The 19,341-nt window shown below is 41.9% G+C and overlaps 1 protein-coding gene across 5 annotated transcripts; it reads left to right on the top strand.

Annotated features, from left to right (window-relative positions):
* The first annotated feature begins 296 nt into the window (after positions 1–296).
* LSM14A (LSM14A mRNA processing body assembly factor) lies at positions 297–19,327 on the top strand. Of its 5 annotated transcripts, none has more exons than XM_059481258.1 (10): positions 297–637; positions 8,239–8,402; positions 9,560–9,692; positions 10,635–10,754; positions 12,439–12,615; positions 12,916–12,978; positions 13,570–13,749; positions 15,208–15,379; positions 16,221–16,449; positions 17,514–19,327. In XM_059481258.1, exons 1-10 carry the CDS (start codon positions 517–519, stop codon positions 17,535–17,537), a joined length of 1,383 nt encoding a protein of 460 aa, XP_059337241.1. In that variant the 5' UTR covers positions 297–516; the 3' UTR covers positions 17,538–19,327. The 5 variants fall into 5 exon arrangements, with proteins under 5 accessions (XP_059337241.1, XP_059337240.1, XP_059337242.1 ...); XM_059481257.1 differs by having other exon boundaries at positions 10,632–10,754; XM_059481259.1 differs by lacking the exon at positions 12,916–12,978 and having other exon boundaries at positions 10,632–10,754.
* The last annotated feature ends 14 nt before the right edge of the window (positions 19,328–19,341 follow it).

The following is a 19,341-nucleotide window of genomic DNA, read 5'->3' as shown; positions in this document are numbered from 1 at the left end:
GCCGGGCGGTGCCGAGCAGAACCGAACAGAGCCCGACGGTGCCGGGCAGAGCCAAACTGGGCCCTGCGGTGCCGAGCAGAAGCGAGCAGGGCCCGACGGTGCCGAGCGGTGCCGGGCAGAGCCGAACGGGACCGAGCGGTGCCGAAGTTCCGCTCCCGCCGTCGCGCGCGGGATCCCGACGCCGCTCCGCGACGTTCCCACCCCCAAGTCAGCGTCCCCGCCCGCAGCTCTCGCGAGAGTAGCCGCGCTCCCGGCATGCACCTGGCGGGCCGGGCGGGGGGGCGCTGTGAGGGAAGATGAAGGCGGCGGCCATGTTGGGAGCCGCGGGGCGCGGGCCGTGCTGAGCGCTCCGCCGAGGGCTGTGCCGAGGGTTCCGCTGTGTGGGGAGCGGCGGCTCGGGGCGACGGGAGGACAGCGCCTACTACGACTCAGGGGCGGGGTTGCTTGGCTACTTGTGCCTAGCTTAAGGAGTCCTCGGCAGCGGCGAAGGGGTGTCCCTGACCGAGAAGCAGCGCCATGAGCGGGGGGACGCCCTACATCGGGAGCAAGATCAGCCTCATCTCCAAGGCTGAGATCCGCTATGAGGGGATCCTATACACCATCGACACCGAGAACTCCACGGTGGCGCTGGCCAAGGGTAAGGACGCGGGCGGCCGGAGGAGCGGGCCCGGCGGCGCTCGGGGAGGGGCGGGAGGGGAGCGCGGCCGCGGGACGGGAGCGAGGCCGCGGCACCGGGATCGGCCCAGGAACCGGAGCCGCGGCTCTGGCCGGGCGCTGGGGAGCCCCGGGGAGCGGCCTCGGCCTGCGGGGCCTGGCGGAGCTCGGGCAGAGCCCGCCTCGTCCCGCGAGGGAGGTGGAACGGGAGAGGGTCTGGCGTGAAGCGGCGGCGCTGCGAGGCCCCGCTCCGGGAAGGGACCCTCGCCGAGAGGAGCCGGCAGCGCCTCCGTGCCGAGGTGCTCGGAGCTGCTCCCTGTGGAGTGCGAGTATGGAACCCGTGCGGTGAAAGCGGTCCGCAGCTAGTGCCTGAAAGGGAGTAGGAGGGGGAGGCTGGAAGGAGGTTTTCTTTGCCTCGCTAAGAATTCCAGACCTACAGAGTATAGGGCTGTGTATGCCTGGGCTGCTCTGCATGTTAGGACGGCAGACAGCTCGGGTCTGAGGGGGCTCCTCAGTGCTGGATTACCGACAAAAGCTGAACGTAAGCTGGTAATTTTCGAGGTGTATGGCACGCTGTAGTTCGAAATGGTACGAGAATGTTATCGGCCACAAGATAATATATATATATATATATATATATATATACATACATACACATTTTTATATCGGGAAAGACAAGAGATCTTTGTGAGTGTATAATAAAGTTAGGTTTACTGAGAAGAGAGCTGGGGCCAAAGAAGAGAATTTTTGAAACTGGGCGTCCTAAGGACTTCAGTGTTTCTCATGCATGAGAATTCATTCTCAAGGTAAAACATTAAGTCAGAACTTTTAATAACCTCTTTATAATGGATTCTGCAACACTCAGCTTTTTTTTCCTTTACACTTCTTGCATCTGTGAAGTCTTGCTAAGTAATCTAAATTCGTATGTAAAAGCAGAGAGTCTGTGCAGCCATTAGGGAAGAGGAAAACTTAGTGCTTGTAAATGAAATCTTTGGGGCAGAGCGGATTCCAGAGCTCGGTTCCTGGCGGTAGGAAAGGCTTGGCGCCGGTCCGCTCCGTTCTGCACAGCCTCCCTGGTGCTGGTGCACACCGGGAGTGCGATCGCTCTCGCTGCCCTTTGTGCTAACTCTGGTTTGTGCGCTGGGTCACTTTAAGGCCTTCCCTCCTCGCAAGCAACACCTCCCCCCGTGATTGTTTAAGAAATAGGTTCCTCTGTTTTGTAAACTCTGATACGTGGGCTTTGAAACACCTCACGGTGAGTTTGGTCCCAGCCTTGCACATTTCGCTTTTGGGGCAGAGTTGGCTTTCACTGTGATTTTTGTTCATTTCTAAAGTTGCCTTTAGGTTAAACTGCCTGGCTGAAGTTGCATTATCTACTTTGAAAGGACAGCTGGTTTTGGTTTATACAAGTAAAAGCTGGGTATTGTGATTAAAAATAAATGTTCAGAAATTCCAGTTGCATGCTGTGATTGTTAAGGTTTGTGCAAAAGCACATAGAAAAAGAATCCTATCCTTGAGGACCTTGTGATAGTCTTGTCCAAAATTAGACTGATTTAGTGCTGACCAAGGCAATTTTGCATGACTTCTCCAGAGTGGTTAAGTCATGTTGTGATGTATCTGCCAAAGTGTGCATATTTGATAGATCAAACTACAGTTACAAGTCTGATCTACTCTCTTCTCATTGCTCTCATCAGAAATGTAAATCTAAACCACTGAATTTACTTTAATAGAACTTGGCTGAGTTAGCTGAAGAATGTGTGTTTTGTAATAGTGTTATGATTCAGAAGAGAATAAACCAGTATTTCTAGGCCACCTGGAACCAAAAATCCTGAGATTAATGTGGAGCTGCTGACACCCATGTTAGACTGGAGCATTCTGTGTGCTCATGGGCAGAATGCTGCACTCCAGAGTGTTCAGTTTCTGCAGGCTCAGGCCCTGGATGTGTGTGACAGTGTCTATGGAAGGTGGCAGGAGTGCTGCATTACTGGCCAGCTCTGTTTGGGAAAGAAGCAGAACTTTATGTTGATCAGCTCATAGTTACCTCTTCTTCTTGTGCTGAGTGCAGAAGTCAGACTAGAACCCTTTACTGTGAATCATGACTACAAATGTAATTAATTTTTTTGCCAGAGAGAGAGAAAAAAAAAATCCCAAAAGATTTGATGCTTTCAGTTGCTGAGCTGTGTAGTGTGTGTGATGTGAGTGTTCCCTGAACTGAATGCAGGGCACCTTAGCATTATTCATACTCTAACTGAGGACCCTGAAACGGTGCCATAAAGTGCAGAGGTAGAGGTGCAGTCTGGTCCTGAATAACTACAGGTTTGCCCAGCTGTAGGATTTGTGTGGGCTGAACCAGTCAGAGATTAATCTCACAAAGTTGTGTTCATGGAATGCCCTCATTTGTCTTAAATAGTCGAGGCTTTCAGACACAAATGAGTGTTTGGGGTTGCCAGCACAGGCTCTAGTCCTTTCCTTACTGGGGGCAATCTGCTCCAGTTCTCTAATCAGCATTTTGTTCACACCGTGGTGATCTTTCCACTGAGCTAAACTTGTGGCCTCTGTCTCACAGAGAAGGATAGGAGCTGTTAAATATTGAACATTTTGAACCTGAGCTGGAGTCTGGGAAGGTGAAGTGTGCATCCTCTCACAGAGTGTGTAAGTGTGTAGTTGTTTAAATAGCAGGGGAACCCCATCCATGGTAGATCCCAAACACTGCAAGCTGTGCACACATTTGAGGTTCTGTAATGTTATTGGTGCATATGTTCTCTTTGGATCAGCAGCTTTTCAGAGACAGTGTCTGCAACCAAAACCCACTCACTCCTATTGGCAAGCTGCAAGTTGAAATAAATGGAAATGTCCTAGTTCATGGTTCTAGTTAACACTTAGTTTTAAAAAAAATTGTTATTAATTTTTAAAACATCATTAAGCCCAAGCAGTTTAAGAGGAGTTTGCAAGCTATGGTTGGTTTTCTTGCTGGAATGATTGCTGCCCTACCTGGGGCATTTACAGAATAATCTTAAATGTTGTGGCACTAAAAGGGAGATGTGATTTTTCATATCAGTTATACATAATGGTTTTCTATTTCAAGGCACTGATTTAGAGAGAGTTATTTTTAATGTTGTGTAAGAACAACGATATTGTCAGAAAAAGCTTTGTTCCTTCAACAACAGGGAATGCTTAGGTATGAAACAATTATATAAACAATTATATATATAAGCAATTATATTTATGTATATTATATATATAAACAATTATATATTGTGTCTGCTATAATGCATCAGTTCTCACTTAGCAGTTATTGGACCATTGAGAGTTGCAGTTGGGACCATGATAATTGATAGATACTAATGAGACAGCTTTTGGTAGTTTTAAGAAGTAGTTAAACTTCTGGCATTTTCAACCATCCATGGTATAATGACACATCCAAAGGAAAACTTCCCTTCCAGACTTCTACAGAGCATTATTTGCAGGTGAACGACTCAGAAATGCAGACAGAGGAAAGTTGAAATCCTGAGCTTGGGCTCATTCAGGGGTGGGAGCAGCAAAGGGAAGGGTTACATTTCTATCAGTTTTTTAGGAATGTATTTTTTAGTCAGTTAAGTAACATGCTCCTTGCATGTCTCCAAGGTTAGGGCCCGTGTGCCAAACCAAACTTGGGCACAGTATGTCACAGCAGAGGAATTCCTCTTGTCAAAGCCTGCTCCATCTCCCTGCGAGTAGGGGAATGCAGGCTGAGGTCATTGTCTGGGGAAGGAGCTGCTGTGCTGTGCTGTGCTGTGCTGTGCTGTGCTGTGCTGTGCTGTGCAGGCATCAAAGCTTGGCTGCAGTGCAGGGCTGGTGATGGGTGGAGAGGTGGCAACTGAAGTGACTCGTGCACTTGTGGTGGCGTCCTCTCAGTGCTGTGCTGCTCCTGGTGCCTCGGGAGCAGGGAGAGCTGCTGTGTCTGTGTGTCTGCATGTCTGTCTGTGTGTCTGTCTGTGTGTGTGTGCGTGTCTGTGTGTGTCTGCACGTGTGTGTCTCTGCGTGTCTGTGTGTGTCTGTGTGTGCGTGTGTCTGTCTGTGTCTCTGTGTGTCTATGTGTCTGTGTGTGCTCCTGGGGAGAGGAGAGGCAGTGTGTGCACAGCCTGAGCTGCTGCAGGATTCACCTTGTGGGCAGCAGAGTCAGTGCCTTCACTTCTCATTGACATTCTGATGGATTCCCTGGGTTAATCAACAAGTAATAGATCTATTAACTGGGGAAGTTGCAGTGTTGCCATTGAATGCTACGGTAGTATAATATGGTAATATACATTGAAATATCATATACTAGTAATATCACAGTGAAAATTTGTGCAAAAATGTGCTCACTTGGGCACAAGTCTATAGATTAATCGGCTCCAGAGAGTTAGTTATTTAGCTACTGACTTGTGTATATTTACACTGACAAAAAATAAGTTTGCTTTTAACATGTACTGCTTGTCCTTTTGTTTGCAAGTGATTAAGCCAGTTTAGCTCTTTCAAAAATAACATAAAAATCCAATCCTGAAATAGAGAAGGTGAAATTAATTAGATTTACTGCAGTTGTAAGATTGCCTTCCACAAGACGATCTTTTTGTGCTTATTTTAATCTCCTCTCCCTCTTTAGTATTTTGCTATAGATGAACTGCACCTTGTTCTGGAGGAAGGAGATTGTCCAGCTCTGACACTTGGGTAATTTCCTCAGACTGAGCTCTAAGCCTGCTGCTGCCCCAATACCTTGTGCTTTTGATACTCTGAGTATGAGAAAACGTGGTAAAAGCTATTTATTTCTAAAATTCTGCTATTCTGGCCATTCTAATATTAGACTTCTTACTTTCGTGAGCTCAGATTGTGTTAAATCCTAATCTGAGTGAGGGAAATACAAACTGTAAAGGTAGGTGTGCCTTTGCCATACACAAAAAGTAACTTTAAACTCCTTAATGCTACTCTGAAGGACCTGACTGGGGTGGACTCGTTAGGTAGCCCTTCCTAGATCACCACACACAGTTCTGGTTCCTGCTTGAAAAGGAAGTTGGACTTGGAGGGGTTATTTTGGTTGCTTGTGGTGAGAGAGGAGTCTGAGCTGCAAATCAGGGGAGTTTGCTTACCCCTCTCCAGCAGAGCAAATCTTCATTGGATGAAATTGTGTTTCTATTTTGCAGAAGGCTGTGATAAAACCAGTTTGATTTGGGGCAGGGGAGAAGTAAAGGAGGAGTCAAAACTTTTAGTAGCAAGTCTTGACGTGTTTTATTGATAAACCATTGGCAACTCTATCAGTGTCTTGAGTTAGCTGCATAGACAGTGGAATCTCTTAAAGATGAATTCTCAATTTTGGCACTGAAAGGCTTCCTTTTGATGTTGTGGTAATTTCATGGTGTGGAGAAAGATTGTTTTTTAACATAACTGAAATCCCTTTACTTCTTTCAGCACGTCAGTAGATGAAAGTCTGGTGGTTCCCTTTTTTAATTGGTTTAGAATGGAGAAAGGTAATTGCTGGGTGTTAGAACTGTTCCTGTATGTGTGATGATGGGACATGGTTATTAATATTGAAATACTTACCTGTGTAGTGTAGCTCTGACTTAACAGAAATACTTTCAAAACTTATTTCTTCCACAGTTGATCAGATTTTTATTTCCATGTAAAGGCAAGATGCAACCCCCCAACTTACTACCCTTTCTCTGTGATGTTTCTGTAGAGTAGTTTCTTTGCTTTAGCTAGAAAGTAAAATCCTTTGGTAACTAACTGATCATACTCTGGCTATTTTTGTGCACTTTTATAGAGAAAATGGCTGCTAGAGAAACATTTCAATGTGAAGCAGTACAAAATCAACTTTGGTTTTACTTACCAAGGCAGCAGGTCAAATGATGGAATGAAAGTCCAAGATAATTTATGAGTATAAGATGGCCAGAAAGTGAGGGTAGATCCATGGTCAAGCCAGTGAAATAGAAAAGCCTGGTGAATAAAAAGCATGGAATGAATTGACCCAGGAATGCACGTGACCCCTGATAATGTCATTAAGCTACTGTGCATTATTTTGAGTTAATTTCTGTGAATTCTTAAGCTCCAGACATTTTTTTCTGTGGAGGAAAAGAAGACAGATTCCTTTCCTAGCAAGGACTGACATGAGCTGAACAGTGTGTGCCTTTTTACATTGCTCACACTTTGTAGCACCATTCAGAGCAGACTTTCAGATGCACAGAAACAGAAAAGATAATGAAAGCCAGCTCACTAGATGATACATGAACAAAGTAATTGTAACTACTTAATGATATTTTTCTTTGTAGTGTGGGCATGATCTCTTTACCCCTGAATTATGCTTCTGAAAAAGATTTAATACCTGATGTTAAGCTCTGTTTATGCAGTATCACAAGAAGCAGCAGTGATGGAAGATGGCTGGTGCAGCCTGAGAAGTGACTCAGTATCACTTTATACATCTCTACAGGAGACTCTGCTTTTCTTGACTAATGATTCTCTGGCTGCAAATAAGTGCCTAATGATGTCTCCAAAATATTGATGCGTCTGAAAATGGAGGGAAATCTAATTCTGGTAAATTAAAGCAAAATACAGATATTTTTTTCTCAGCATAACCCGTACCTTGCAAAGCAAACAAACACTTTCTAAAAGGCTGGAGCAAAAACAGTCATGAAGGATTATTAAGCTGCTGCAAGTTATTGTGATTGTGATTGAATGTGACTGTCATGATTTTGGGGGTTTGGTTTTTTGCCCTCTCTGGTTTCAATCCATTGTTTAGTTTTTGCTTACACAGCTAGGCCATGGAGACAATTCTCTTCTTCAGTTATTTGTTTGTTTATTTGATGCTCACCCAGGGTTGGCAGTCTGAGGGTGGGGAAAATTTTCTGAGAGGGCAGTGACAGCAAAGTGATGGCATCCATGTGCAGTGCTAGTGATTGTACATAGTGCAAAAGGAAGAGCTTCATTGCTGCATTGCTGTGCAGTCAGAAAGCTGCTGGAATTCATACAAGGAATTTCATGTCTTGCTATGGTGCACACTAGGAAGATAGTTCTGCCTCAGTGAGTTTGCTTAATTTGGCAGAGATCATATGACATCATATGAACCTTACACCAGCAAGAAGAATGCATTTTGCTTAGGGAAAAATTGTACATACATACCACAGAATTCTTGTTGTTTTATTAAATTTTGAATCTCTTGAGAAATTCACATTTGATAATTCTTAATATTCCAGATTTTAGTAGTATTAGCATAGTTTTCCTGTTTGGCAAATGCAGAAATGCAGAATATGAAGTATGTAAACTCATTTATTTCTTGATTCATAGGATTGACTTAGCAGCCAAAATTACCCTCACAAAACATTTGAAATATTCAACATGTAATTAATGCCATAAGTGATGTCTCAGTCTTTTGGCTTGGGTTTTAACTGAGATTTTTTAGCTTAAATGACTTGTTTGTCTGAGGAGAGTTGATAAAGAATATGATGCCTATTCAATAAAGGTTTTTTCTCAATGAAATTTTATCCTTTTCATTTAAAGCAGTTTGTCTCTGCAGTATATTCAAAACCCTTTTGTTGAACGTGGGACGTTTCATTGTTTGTCTCCCTTCCCGCCCCGCAGTTCGCTCCTTTGGCACGGAGGACAGACCGACGGACAGACCCATCCCCCCTCGCGATGAGGTCTTCGAGTACATCATATTCCGTGGCAGTGACATCAAGGACCTGACAGTGTGTGAGCCCCCCAAACCTCAGTGCTCCTTGCCACAGGACCCTGCCATTGTCCAGGTGAGTCCAGCACAGCTGGAAATCGTTGCTGCTGAAGTGTTCTCTAGCTGAGTGTTGAAAAATTAAAGTGTTCATCACATTCACAAGCCAATGTAAAGAACTCTGGAAGGATTTTCCCCTTTCACAGTCTTTAACTGTGAAAATGAAGGTTGAAATCTAACTCTAGCACAGTGCACTACATACTAAAGCTGCTGTCTTTTCAAAAGCAACTAATGCCGTTTTTGATGCCTTTTTTGGAAGGAACTTGGCTTAGGACACACAGTTCTTGGGAAGATCAACTTGGTATAAATCAAATTGAGTAGATGATGAAATATCTGCAGATAATTAGTGGCTTTTGTTTGCTTGTTAGTTTTATTTTTGTTTTAATGTTTAACACTTTTTGCTAACTATGACTTTCAAGTGTTTCATCTAGCCATGTTTTTAAACAGGCTTCATACTATAAGGCAATTATTTGAATAGTGAATACTTGGTTTCTGAGGGGAAAGCAGCTTACAGCTTGAAGCCTTCAGATTTGATTAGTCTGTCATTTTGCAGTAAACAGATAAATGATAAATGAAAACTATGATAAATAGTTTTCTTAGAAATTTGTTGGCTTTTTGATTGTGCTTAAGGAGTATCTTAGAATTCATCCCTGAGAGCAAGAGGAAATCTCTTGTTTCAAATGGAGGTTGATACTCTCATGTAATACACATCTTCTACTTTATCTATTCTGTAGGATAAAATACTCGAACTTCCTTGTGATGTGCCCTTGCATTTCTCCAAGGACTTTTATTAAATTTGGTGCAAGTCCCTCTGTCAGTGTAGTCAAGAGTGGTGAAGCTGCATTACTGTGAACCCCAATAACAGTGATAACCCCAGCCTCCTCCAGTATGCTTGGGTGTCCTATTGTACCTGTGGGGTTTGGAACTTCAAGGGAAAAGACAGGACACTTCCTAAATTTGCCAACAAAGTTGATATGTGTCTGTTGGACAAGACAGTGTCTGAGGTTATAGGGAAAAGATTGCAAAATTTTGTCTTACTGTTTCCACAGGTCTGTAAGCTGTACATACTTGTGAAAATGTTTATTTTAGTTTCTACATGTCTTGCCTCACAGAACTATTTCCTAATTTTGGTGTAAATATGACTTTTTGCTAGTGTGTTGTGTGCTTTGTCTCCAGTCTTCACTAGGATCTTCGAGCACCTCTTCATTCCAGTCTGTGGGTTCCTACGGCCCCTTTGGCAGGATGCCTGCGTACAGCCAGTTCAGCCCCAGCCCGCTGGTGGGGCAGCAGTTCGGCGCCGTGGGAGTCGGTACGTTCACTGTGGGTACCCGCTGCTTTCCTGGGAGTTAGGCTCTGTGTGCTCAGACAGCAACCACTGCCTAGAATGTCACCAGAATTTCATCAGTGCCTTATCCTAAGGCAGATTCAGTCTTCTATCTCTGTTAGTTCTGCAGTTTAGCTCGAAAGTAGAGAGTTCTTAGTAGTCTGCATCTTAAAATAATTATGATTGAGAACTAAACACCTATCTCAGAGGGACGAGTATTCCTTATATTTCACAAGTGGTAGAGGCAGCCCCTCCAGAGAAGCCCCACAGCTGTTGGGTTGACCAGGTGCTGTGTGCCTTAACTAAGGATTTGGATTATTCAGCAACCACGTGCCAGTGCAATCCTTCGGCTGTTTGTGAAATAGATGCTGGAAGGATTTGTGAGCTGCATGGGCTAGTTGCTCCTTTAGACTGCACATCTCTCTGAGACTCACCAACCAACTTTCCTTCCTCCCTGAGAGTTTATTTCACAGTTTAGTTTTTCTCATAGGAACTTAAAGTCTCATAACTGTTCTGGCAGCAGTGCTACTCCTGAAAATGTTAGCCATGCAAAAGAATGTCTGTAGAATTGGCCATAATTTGATATCAATTAACAATATGTGACAATCATATTTTTGTTGAAAGGATCTTAAGTGGAAATATATACCAATAACATGTATGGCTCCGTAAGGTGACTGTGTTTTGTTAATACTTCTGATGGTGAAATTAGAAGTGCTCTTTTGTTTTTCATTTTAGATGGAAAAATCAAGATATTAGTCTTACCAGCCTATGTGCATACATCTGTTAGATTAAACTAAAAATGTATGGGAAGGGCAGATTTACTTGTACTCTAGAATAACTGCCTAATAAAGCTTCACTAATCATTTAGTGCTAGTTTAAAAAAAGTCTAAACCAGATTTTACAACTTTATTATTTCTTTCAAAGCAGGAGGTTCTTTAACATCTTTTGGAACAGACTCTTCAGGCAGTGCTAGCATGTCCCAAAGCACTGCAGTTGGTTCTGCGTTTACAACAGATGCAAGATCACTAAAAACACAGATGTCTCAAGGTAAAATCTTTTTTAGTGACTTCAGTATTTCTTTGATGAGCTGTGTCCATGTGATTTTGGTGGTTGCCAGAAACACCAACCAAACAGTGAATTTTCTCATGAAAACACTTGGTATTAAACCCAGGAGACACTGAGAGGTGTTTGCTCTTTAAATGTGTTTTCTCTACATCTTGGAGTGCTGCAGGCAGTAACACATTCATTGTTACCCTCAAGGCACCTGTACTGAGAAGTAGGGCTTAATTAAGTGAAATGGTGTTAGCAAACAGATACATGTGGAAATTCAGTATTTAGTTTTGTTAATAACATGGCAGAACTGCAGATACTTCATACTGAGTGAAATGGAAAGTCCTTCAGCTTAAAATTTTAAAATCTTTATTCCTAACTGTAGTTCTGTTCATGCATAGTTACATAGATGATATTAACAGCAGACCTGATTTCCTGTAGAGGTGGGGACATGACTTTTAAATCAGCTTAATATTAACAGAAGCTGTATAGATAGTTTATGTAATATTGGAAAAAATTAGATTCCAGATGATATTTGAATGGCAAAGAAAAAAGAAACTAAACATTAAACACCTTCACCTTCAGGCAGACATTGCTCCTTAAAAACCCAAACCCCATTATTTCCTGCTCTTCCACTCTTCCTTGCTATCAAAGTGTGTGCCAAGATGTATTTCTAATGCTGTTTTTAAATAATGCAGTCATGTTAAAAGGCAAAACACTTAGAGCAGCTTTTTTCCCTAAATTCCAGCTGAGGTTTGTATACCCATTAGGAGTGTTTCTAAGACTAGTTGAGTGGGTTGCCAAAAATAGATTCTACTTTGTTGGAATAATGCAAGGGGCAAAGGTATGCTGAGCATTTCTCTGTTGAAACACAAGTTTGGTTTTCTGCAGTTAAAGCCTGCTCTGGGTGAACATACATACATTCTGCCCCAACATTTCCTGTGGTTTTCTCTGAGTGTTTGCTTTTAGGAATATTTTTTGCCTTTGTCAATTGCAAATGTGGTATGGTTGGATTTATTGTTTTGTTCATGGGTTTGGTTTATTTTTTGTTTTCCCTTTGTTAGTTTTGTAATGAGATAGAGCCTTGTTCTTTCACTTACTGGGACTTGAGTCTTATTCTAATTTGTTAGTAGATTTAGCTGTTTGATGTTGTAAGCTTGTCTGCCTGGATCAGTGGCTCCATGCTGGGGGTGCTCCTGCCTGTGTGAGCAGGGCTGTGTGGGGCAGCTCCCCCAGCTCCCTCCCTGCACTGAGCCCAGCCCGTGGCACTGTCCTGGTGTGCCAGGGATCCTGCAGCAGTGCCTCAGCTGCATCACAGCTGCCCTGGGAGCAGCCCCTTCCCACTTGGCATCCCAGGGGGGCAGGAGGAGCATTTTTACCTTCAGTCAATGCCAAAGCTTGATTCCACAGCTAAATGTACATCATTAATGGGTTGGTAGGGATTGGGTGTCCTACCCATTATTTCATCATAGACTGAGGGAAGGGGTATCCCTAAACATCCTTTATTCTGAATTAATGGATCTGATGGTGCAGAATATTTTTTTTTTTGTACACAGCTGCCTTAACTGCTAAGGCAGATAAACCTGTCAGTCTGGATTGGCTGAGACCAGTAACTCCAGTAACTCACCTCTGTAGATGAGAATTAACCCTGTGGGGTTTGGTTTGGTTTTTTCCCCCCCAGGTCGTTCAAGCCCTCAGATGGACCATTTGAGAAGGAGCCCCACCATGGAACAAGCTGTACAAACAGCTTCAGCCCACCTGCCCACTCCAGCACCAGTTGGGAGGAGGAGTCCTGTACAAACCAGACCTTTGGTGTCTGCAAGCCAAAAATCCCTAGAGAGCCAAGAGCACAGACGAGGTAGCTTTGGATGGTTTTCATACAGCTTCATTCCTTCCATCCACATACAAAGTGCCCTTTTAAAGGGTAGTACAGAGGAATTTTCCTGCTGGTAGGCTGCCCAGCAGAGACCTGCATTAGATACATATTTCTTTTTAAATTTAAGCATATATTCTAAAATACTTTTTTTTTCTTTTATGATTTAAACATGTGATTTACATTTATAGGTTTGGATTTTTTTAAAAATCTCAACTATATACAAAAGTATGATCAAAAATATCTAATTGGATAAACAAATCATGTTTTTATTTCCAACTTTAGCTGAAGCACACAAGGTTTCAAGATCAGAAAATGAACTCAGAAATGAAAACAAACGACAAATTGGTAAATCATGTTTTGAGAAATAGCTATCATTGCTTTCAGACCAATACATTTTTAAAAATTTGCTGAAATACATAAATTCTTTCACATTTTGCTTTGAGAGGGTAACAACTTTGCATTGTGCCAGAAGAATGCAAGCAAATGAAGTCAACATTAAAGAGAAAAGTATTTTCTTGTTTTATACTAAGCAATCAATTTAAATAAAAATATGAATCAAGTATATGTTTACATCACAGATTTATAAACATAATAGCATGAAATAAAGGCCTTTGTAGAAATATACTTGACTGAAAAGCCACTAATATTTTAACTTGTCCTCCAAAAGCTTTTAATGACTTCTAGAGAGTCTTTAACACACAAATTTAGTATTGTTAAGCTTTCTGTGCCACTTCCATCGTTACTGTGAGTGACTTTACAAATGACAAGCTGCTCTGATGGGACTTTAAACAACAGGCATTCTCTTCCTGCACTTCTGAAGTCCCAGCCTGTTACCCCAGGAATTAGAAATCAAACCAAACCACAAAACACCCTCCACCATCCTCAGAGAAAAGCCAATCCACAAAGCAAAACCAAAGAGAATTTCCCTGTTTTCAGTTCCAGGTGCACCTGCAGTACGGAGAGGCCGCGGAGGTCACAGAGGGGGCCGAGGAAGATTTGGTATCAGGAGGGATGGTCCAATGAAGTTTGAGAAGGACTTTGACTTTGAAAGTGCAAATGCACAATTCAATAAGGAGGAGATTGATAGAGAGTTTCATAATAAACTTAAATTAAAAGGTAAAACAATTTTTGCTTTAGATTTGAGCATGGAAAAACTGTGTCTTGCTGTTTTGATCCTACCTTGGAGAACAACTCTTTAAAAGGCATATAGTATTAAGTCTTGCTTGCAGTCATTAAAAATAAATTTAAAAACCAATTAATAAGTAAACTGAGGTCATATGTTAATTAAATACTTGGATCACTGTTTGAGGTTTTTAACAAATTTTAACTAGCAGATATCATCTGTGAAGTTCTAACAAGTCTGTGTTAAAAATGCAGTTTACTTAACCAGAAGTCCCAATAATGTTTATTACTTTAAAATTCTGGAAAGGATGCAATAAAAGAAAATCCATGTTTTAGGTTTCAATTATTAGACCAAAATTATAATGTCAATTATAGACCAAAAGCAAAGGAGTTTAAATCAGAACTTCATTGTTGTATGTAGGAGAGTTTGTTTGAAAGTTTCTAGCATTTCCTTGCTTTTATCCTTTTCCAGAGGAACACAGGAGTAGTTAAAAACCATGCTGCCAGCACTCATTTTCTAGCAGGCTTCTGTTTTGATTACCTCATTCTCTTGTGACCAGCCACCTGTTTGTTACACTGCTGCTGCTATTTTTGGACAAAATTGTTGCAGGTTAATACAGTGAGTTCCGTGTTTCAGTGAATGATTGGCTAAAGGCTGGGAAACAAGAGGTGGGAATAAATGGTCAGATTTCAACGTAGAGTGAAAACTCCAGTTGAGTCCCATAAGATCTGTCCTGTGGTGCTCACCTGTTTTTCTGGATCATTTCTCAATCAGTTGATGGTTTGCTGTTGATACTGTTTTTTCAGAATAATAAAGAGAAAGGGAATGCTAACCATAAATAGCTATAGAAATGTTTGGAGTGTGGTAGTTCTTGTGTGTGATGTGGAAAGGTTGAGCTGGTTGTCTGTAGTTTATGCACAGCACTGTGAGGTTTAAGCTGTAGACATTTAGGAATGAGATTTGAAGATAGCAATAGCTGTTGATGTTGAACCATCAGCTTTGTTTTCAGTACTGGTTAAAACAGTGAGTTGAACTTGAGGCATTATTAGGAAATAAATACATCACAAAGTCAGAATGCTGGCCCTGCTTCTCAGAGGAGATGGCAGCAAAACCAGAAGGCAAAGGAGAAGGACAACAAGGATGAACAAAACCATGGGATGGCTTTTAGGAGGAGTCTCTGAATGAGGCTCTTAAGGCCAGGAAGGAGGTAGCTGAAGAGGGGAGAAAATAGATGGGTGTCAAATCTGTTCTGCTGCAGGGTTTTTTGGTAACTAAACCCACAGGAAGCATAGAAACCTCCAGACAGCAATACATCCTAATTTACATGTCAAGTTATTTGATTTCCACATTAAATTATTTTTATAGCATGCAATATAGTTCCTCTCTGGGAGTAACTTAACAGTTATTTTAGGCTGGTTTTTTTAGGCTTCTGTTTACTTTTTATTTTCCAGAAGATAAACTTGAGAAACCAGAGAAGCCTGTAAATGGAGAAGACAAAGGTGACTCAGGTGTTGATACCCAAAATAGCGAAGGGAATGCTGATGAGGAAGATCCACTTGGACCCAATTGCTACTATGACAAAACCAAATCCTTCTTTGATAACATTTCCTGTGATGACAATAGGTAAGGCCTGCAAGGAGAAGCTTGTTAGTCTGCTTAATGCATGTTTATGTCATAAGATATTGCAATGAGTAGCACTGACAGTTAACTCTGAGTCAAAGGTGATTAGAGCTTATTTCCACATGCAGCTGGCAAAAATAAAATGGGAACAAGAAGTGCAAAATTTCTTTGTGGGCAAGTGCAATATGGTCATGGGAAGGTATTTTAAGGTGTTTTAGAGCTAGGCTTTAAGAACTTAATGCACAGGCTCTTAGAACTTAATGCACAGGCTACAGAATCTCCTTTCCAGATTAACTAAGATGTGGAGGGTTTGTTTGTTTTGCTTTGCTGCTAAATTAACACTTTAGTTAAATCAATTACGACCCTGCTTTGGTAATGGTTCCTAAGCAGATTACATAACTGTCTCAGCCAGTAGTGTTGTTGAAATGGACAGATAGCATTTCAGGAAAATTAAAGCTTATCTTTTGCTGCTGCCTTTTTATTAGACACGATGATGTGGATTGCTGACCTCTTTTGACTTGCAGGAGGGGAAGTTGTTGGTTGTACTCACAGCCAGATAAAATAACATCTGTAACTGCAAACTGTTTCTTGCTTCAAATGATACTGGGTGCAGGGGATACAGAGTGTGCTTTTCAGTATGGCAAACTCTTAGAGCATTATTAATGACTCTGTACCATATTCCTTCTCGATGAGCCCGGTGAACTGTGGCAGACACCTGGGTTCTTGAGGAAGGGATGCTGTGCAGATTCACCGTGTGATTCCTGTATCGTTTGCACCCTCTCGGAGGGCGCTGTCCCTCCCTTCCCAAGCGTTTCAAGCCATCCCCGTTTGTTCTGTGCTGCAGGGAGCGGCGACCCACCTGGGCCGAGGAGCGGCGGCTGAACGCCGAGACCTTCGGCATCCCCCTGCGCCCCAACCGCGGCCGCGGCGGCTACAGGGGCAGGGGCGTCGTCGGCTTCCGAGGGGGCCGGGGCCGGGCCGGCGGCAGGGGCGCCTTCCCCGCCCCCCGCGGCTTCCGCGGCGGATTCCGAGGGGGCCGCGGCGGCCGCGAGTTCGCCGACTTCGAATATAGGGTAAATAAAGTGCTCTTGTTGTTCCTCTGACCCGGCCCGCTGCTCTGGGAAAGGAGCACTCACTATCTCCTGCTTCTAGGTTTGATGGTGCACTAGAACTTCTTACTAGAACTGGAACTACTTTGCAGGGCTCTGAGCTACCTTTTAGAAAGTCCATTAATGCTGAAATTTTAGTTACATGGCATCATTTTACTATCGATAGCCAAAAGTAAAGTTTGCTTTTCATCACATCTCTGAGTAGCTATTTGATAGCTGCTATCGGGGAGGAGGAGAAAATGAAGGGGAAAAAAAGTTCTACAGATTGAATGCAAGTGTTAGAGATGTAAATTGCAAGCATTTTTGTAAAATATTGTAAAAATATAAAGGATGAGAGGGAATAATTTAACTAGCTTCCATTGTGAAACAAACTTTTGAATTCTTTGTGAATGAGTTGGCACAAATCTTATAGGCTGGTGTACTGGTTAGAATCAGACAGCTATCCAGATTGATTCAGATAAACTGGGCTTTTAGAGTTTTGACTGGGACAGAACACCAAGTTCTGCTACTTTATTGCATGAGCAGTTAGAGTTTTGCAGACAAGAATATCTGATTTTTTAATAGAAATTTTAATTTTTTAATGAAAAAACTGGAGGGTTATGTCACAGTACATTTCTCTCTGTGTTGAGAGAAACATCCCTTAGTTGTTCATTGATAAGTTTTCAACAGTTAGTCCTATGACTTAAAGAAACTTTGGGTAGCTGAATGTGAATGGAAATGAGGGATTGAAGATCAGCAATTTGAATTTCTGAACGAGAGTTTTGCTGCTTTCCAGTTGAGTAGGAGGTGGTGCAAGGGCTGAGGATTTGTGCTGTGCTTTGTGTTTGGAGTGGTGAGCTGCTCTGCTCAGCGCCAGACTGAGGGGGTTTCACCAGGTGCCACCCTGATCTCCTCTGAGGTCTGCTTTCTGCTGCAGGACATGGGGAACAGCCAGCACAGCACAACTGCTCCCAGGGCTGTTGCCCGGATGAGTTTGTAGGGTTTGTTTTGCAAAATGAATTTTCACACTGTGCTTTTGTTCCCTCTAGAAAGACAACAAAGTTGCCGCGTAGTCTACAAGAAAGCTGCAAACCAGGTGAACGTCTAGATCTTCTTGAATCAGAGAATTAGTTTTGATCTCTGCAAAGAATGAAGTTAATTTGCTGTATACTTGTCACCAGCACTGGGATTTAACTATTTAATTTCAAAGGGGTGTAATGCAGTTACTTTTGAGAAATGGCCATCTTTGAAAACAAGTAAGCATTAAATATATTTGAGACAGAAGGATAAGTAATTTCTTATGTATAGTTAATTATAAGCAGTACTTCGATGGAGTTTTAAGTATTTTTTCATCACTGAAAGGATTTTTCTTATTACTAAACTGTATTTGATAATTGCTTCAAGTTGTAAGGACAATGGTATGCAGAAGGCCGTCGATACTGTGAGTGTTTTGACCCACCGAAGGTTGTTTTTTGGAAATCCTGTAAAATCCCTTTTGAGGTAGTTGTTCTTGTATCAACTAGGGTGCTGGACAGTAGAAAACTTGCTTTGTCAGTCAGATATGTACACACAGTAAATACTGTTTCTTAGGCAAAGGAAAGTTTTTATATAGTTGTAAAATTCCATTATATCCCATTGCCAAAGAAACATTACAAACTTTGTATAGCTGTATAAAAAGCAACTAATTTTTTAAAGAATAAACATTTTTAAGTCGGTAAACATACTGTTATTGCAGAAAGTTGATATGCTGAAGAACACTGAATTAGTTGGGTTTCTTTTTCTTTAGCAGCTTTTCAAGCTTAAATGTTTGATTTTATATTTGGACTATAATGAAGTTTTGAAAATGTTCTTCCATTACACAAAACTGGATACACGCTTCACTGCTCTTGCAAGAATTTGATTTTGTAGTTTCTGGTATATCACAGGATTTGACCAAGTTAAGGAGATATTTTCAAAAAACAAAAAAGGAGAAAAGGAATTTTCATATGTCAAGATTTGCAATTAATTTTACTTAGTGAGAAATATTAACTTTTTTTAATAATGGACCAGGCACACGAGTTGGTGATTCTCCTGGAATGCCTGGGGTAAAAGTCTGTCTCCATTTGTCAATTCTTGAAACGTTAACTTTGTTGTAATACCTGTAGACATGAGCAATTTAAAGAATTCTTAGTGTTTGAAGTTGTTTGCATTTTGATAGACCGTAGCTTGGAGACATTGAGACTCTGGTTCTAAGACCACGAAGTCACAAATGACAGTACGGACTTTTTGCCAATTCTGGATAACTAGTTGCAACTTTCTGATATGCTGAAATAGAAACCTGGTCATTTGTGTCTGTGTATGTATATGAAGGCCACAGGAATAAAGGGATCCAAAGATTACATCACTTTGATCTAATTTGCTGATTTATTTTTTTTTTTACTTCAGAATGTTCAGTGGTGATAAAGACGTGAAAAACTGCACTGTTGAAAAATTGGAATATTTAAAAGTGGTTGATAGAATCTTAATTTTATAACTTTTGTATAGCACTACAAGGAAGTATTTTGTAATTGGTTTCCTTATTAAGGTCAAGTATTTGACAGCCGTAGAAGTTAGATAATATTGTTTAGTAATGTTTTTGCATGTTTAACAACTGCCTTTTGGGATCCACAAGTCATGATTCTGAACACCTGTTGAGATTTTTGACCGTAGAGGCAAGTGCTGTCCTGTTGCAATAACTCTTTACTGTCTGAGGTGTTCCAGCTGTAAATACCCGGGCCGGGAGCCGCGGCCGGGGGTACACAAACCCTGCGTAGGCCCGGCCCGCCCGGCCAGGCTTTCTGTTTTTTTATTTTAAACCAGAATAAACTGTTCAGTACAAGCGGCACGGCGGCGCTCCTT

Source organism: Ammospiza nelsoni, chromosome 13 (assembly GCF_027579445.1).
Source record: "Ammospiza nelsoni isolate bAmmNel1 chromosome 13, bAmmNel1.pri, whole genome shotgun sequence".
In the NCBI taxonomy this organism is placed as follows: Eukaryota; Metazoa; Chordata; class Aves; order Passeriformes; family Passerellidae; genus Ammospiza; species Ammospiza nelsoni.
This window is presented reverse-complemented; position numbering and strand designations above follow the sequence as displayed.

Excerpts from the sequence above, each read along its gene's own strand:
- LSM14A (XM_059481257.1), top strand. The coding sequence starts at position 517 with ATGAGCGGGGGGACGCCCTACATCGGGAGCAAGATCAGCCTCATCTCC. Across the intron at positions 8,403-9,559 it reads AGGACCCTGCCATTGTCCAG|TCTTCACTAGGATCTTCGAG; the intron begins GTGAGTCCAGCA and ends CTTTGTCTCCAG. Across the intron at positions 12,616-12,915 it reads GAGCCAAGAGCACAGACGAG|CTGAAGCACACAAGGTTTCA; the intron begins GTAGCTTTGGAT and ends TTCCAACTTTAG.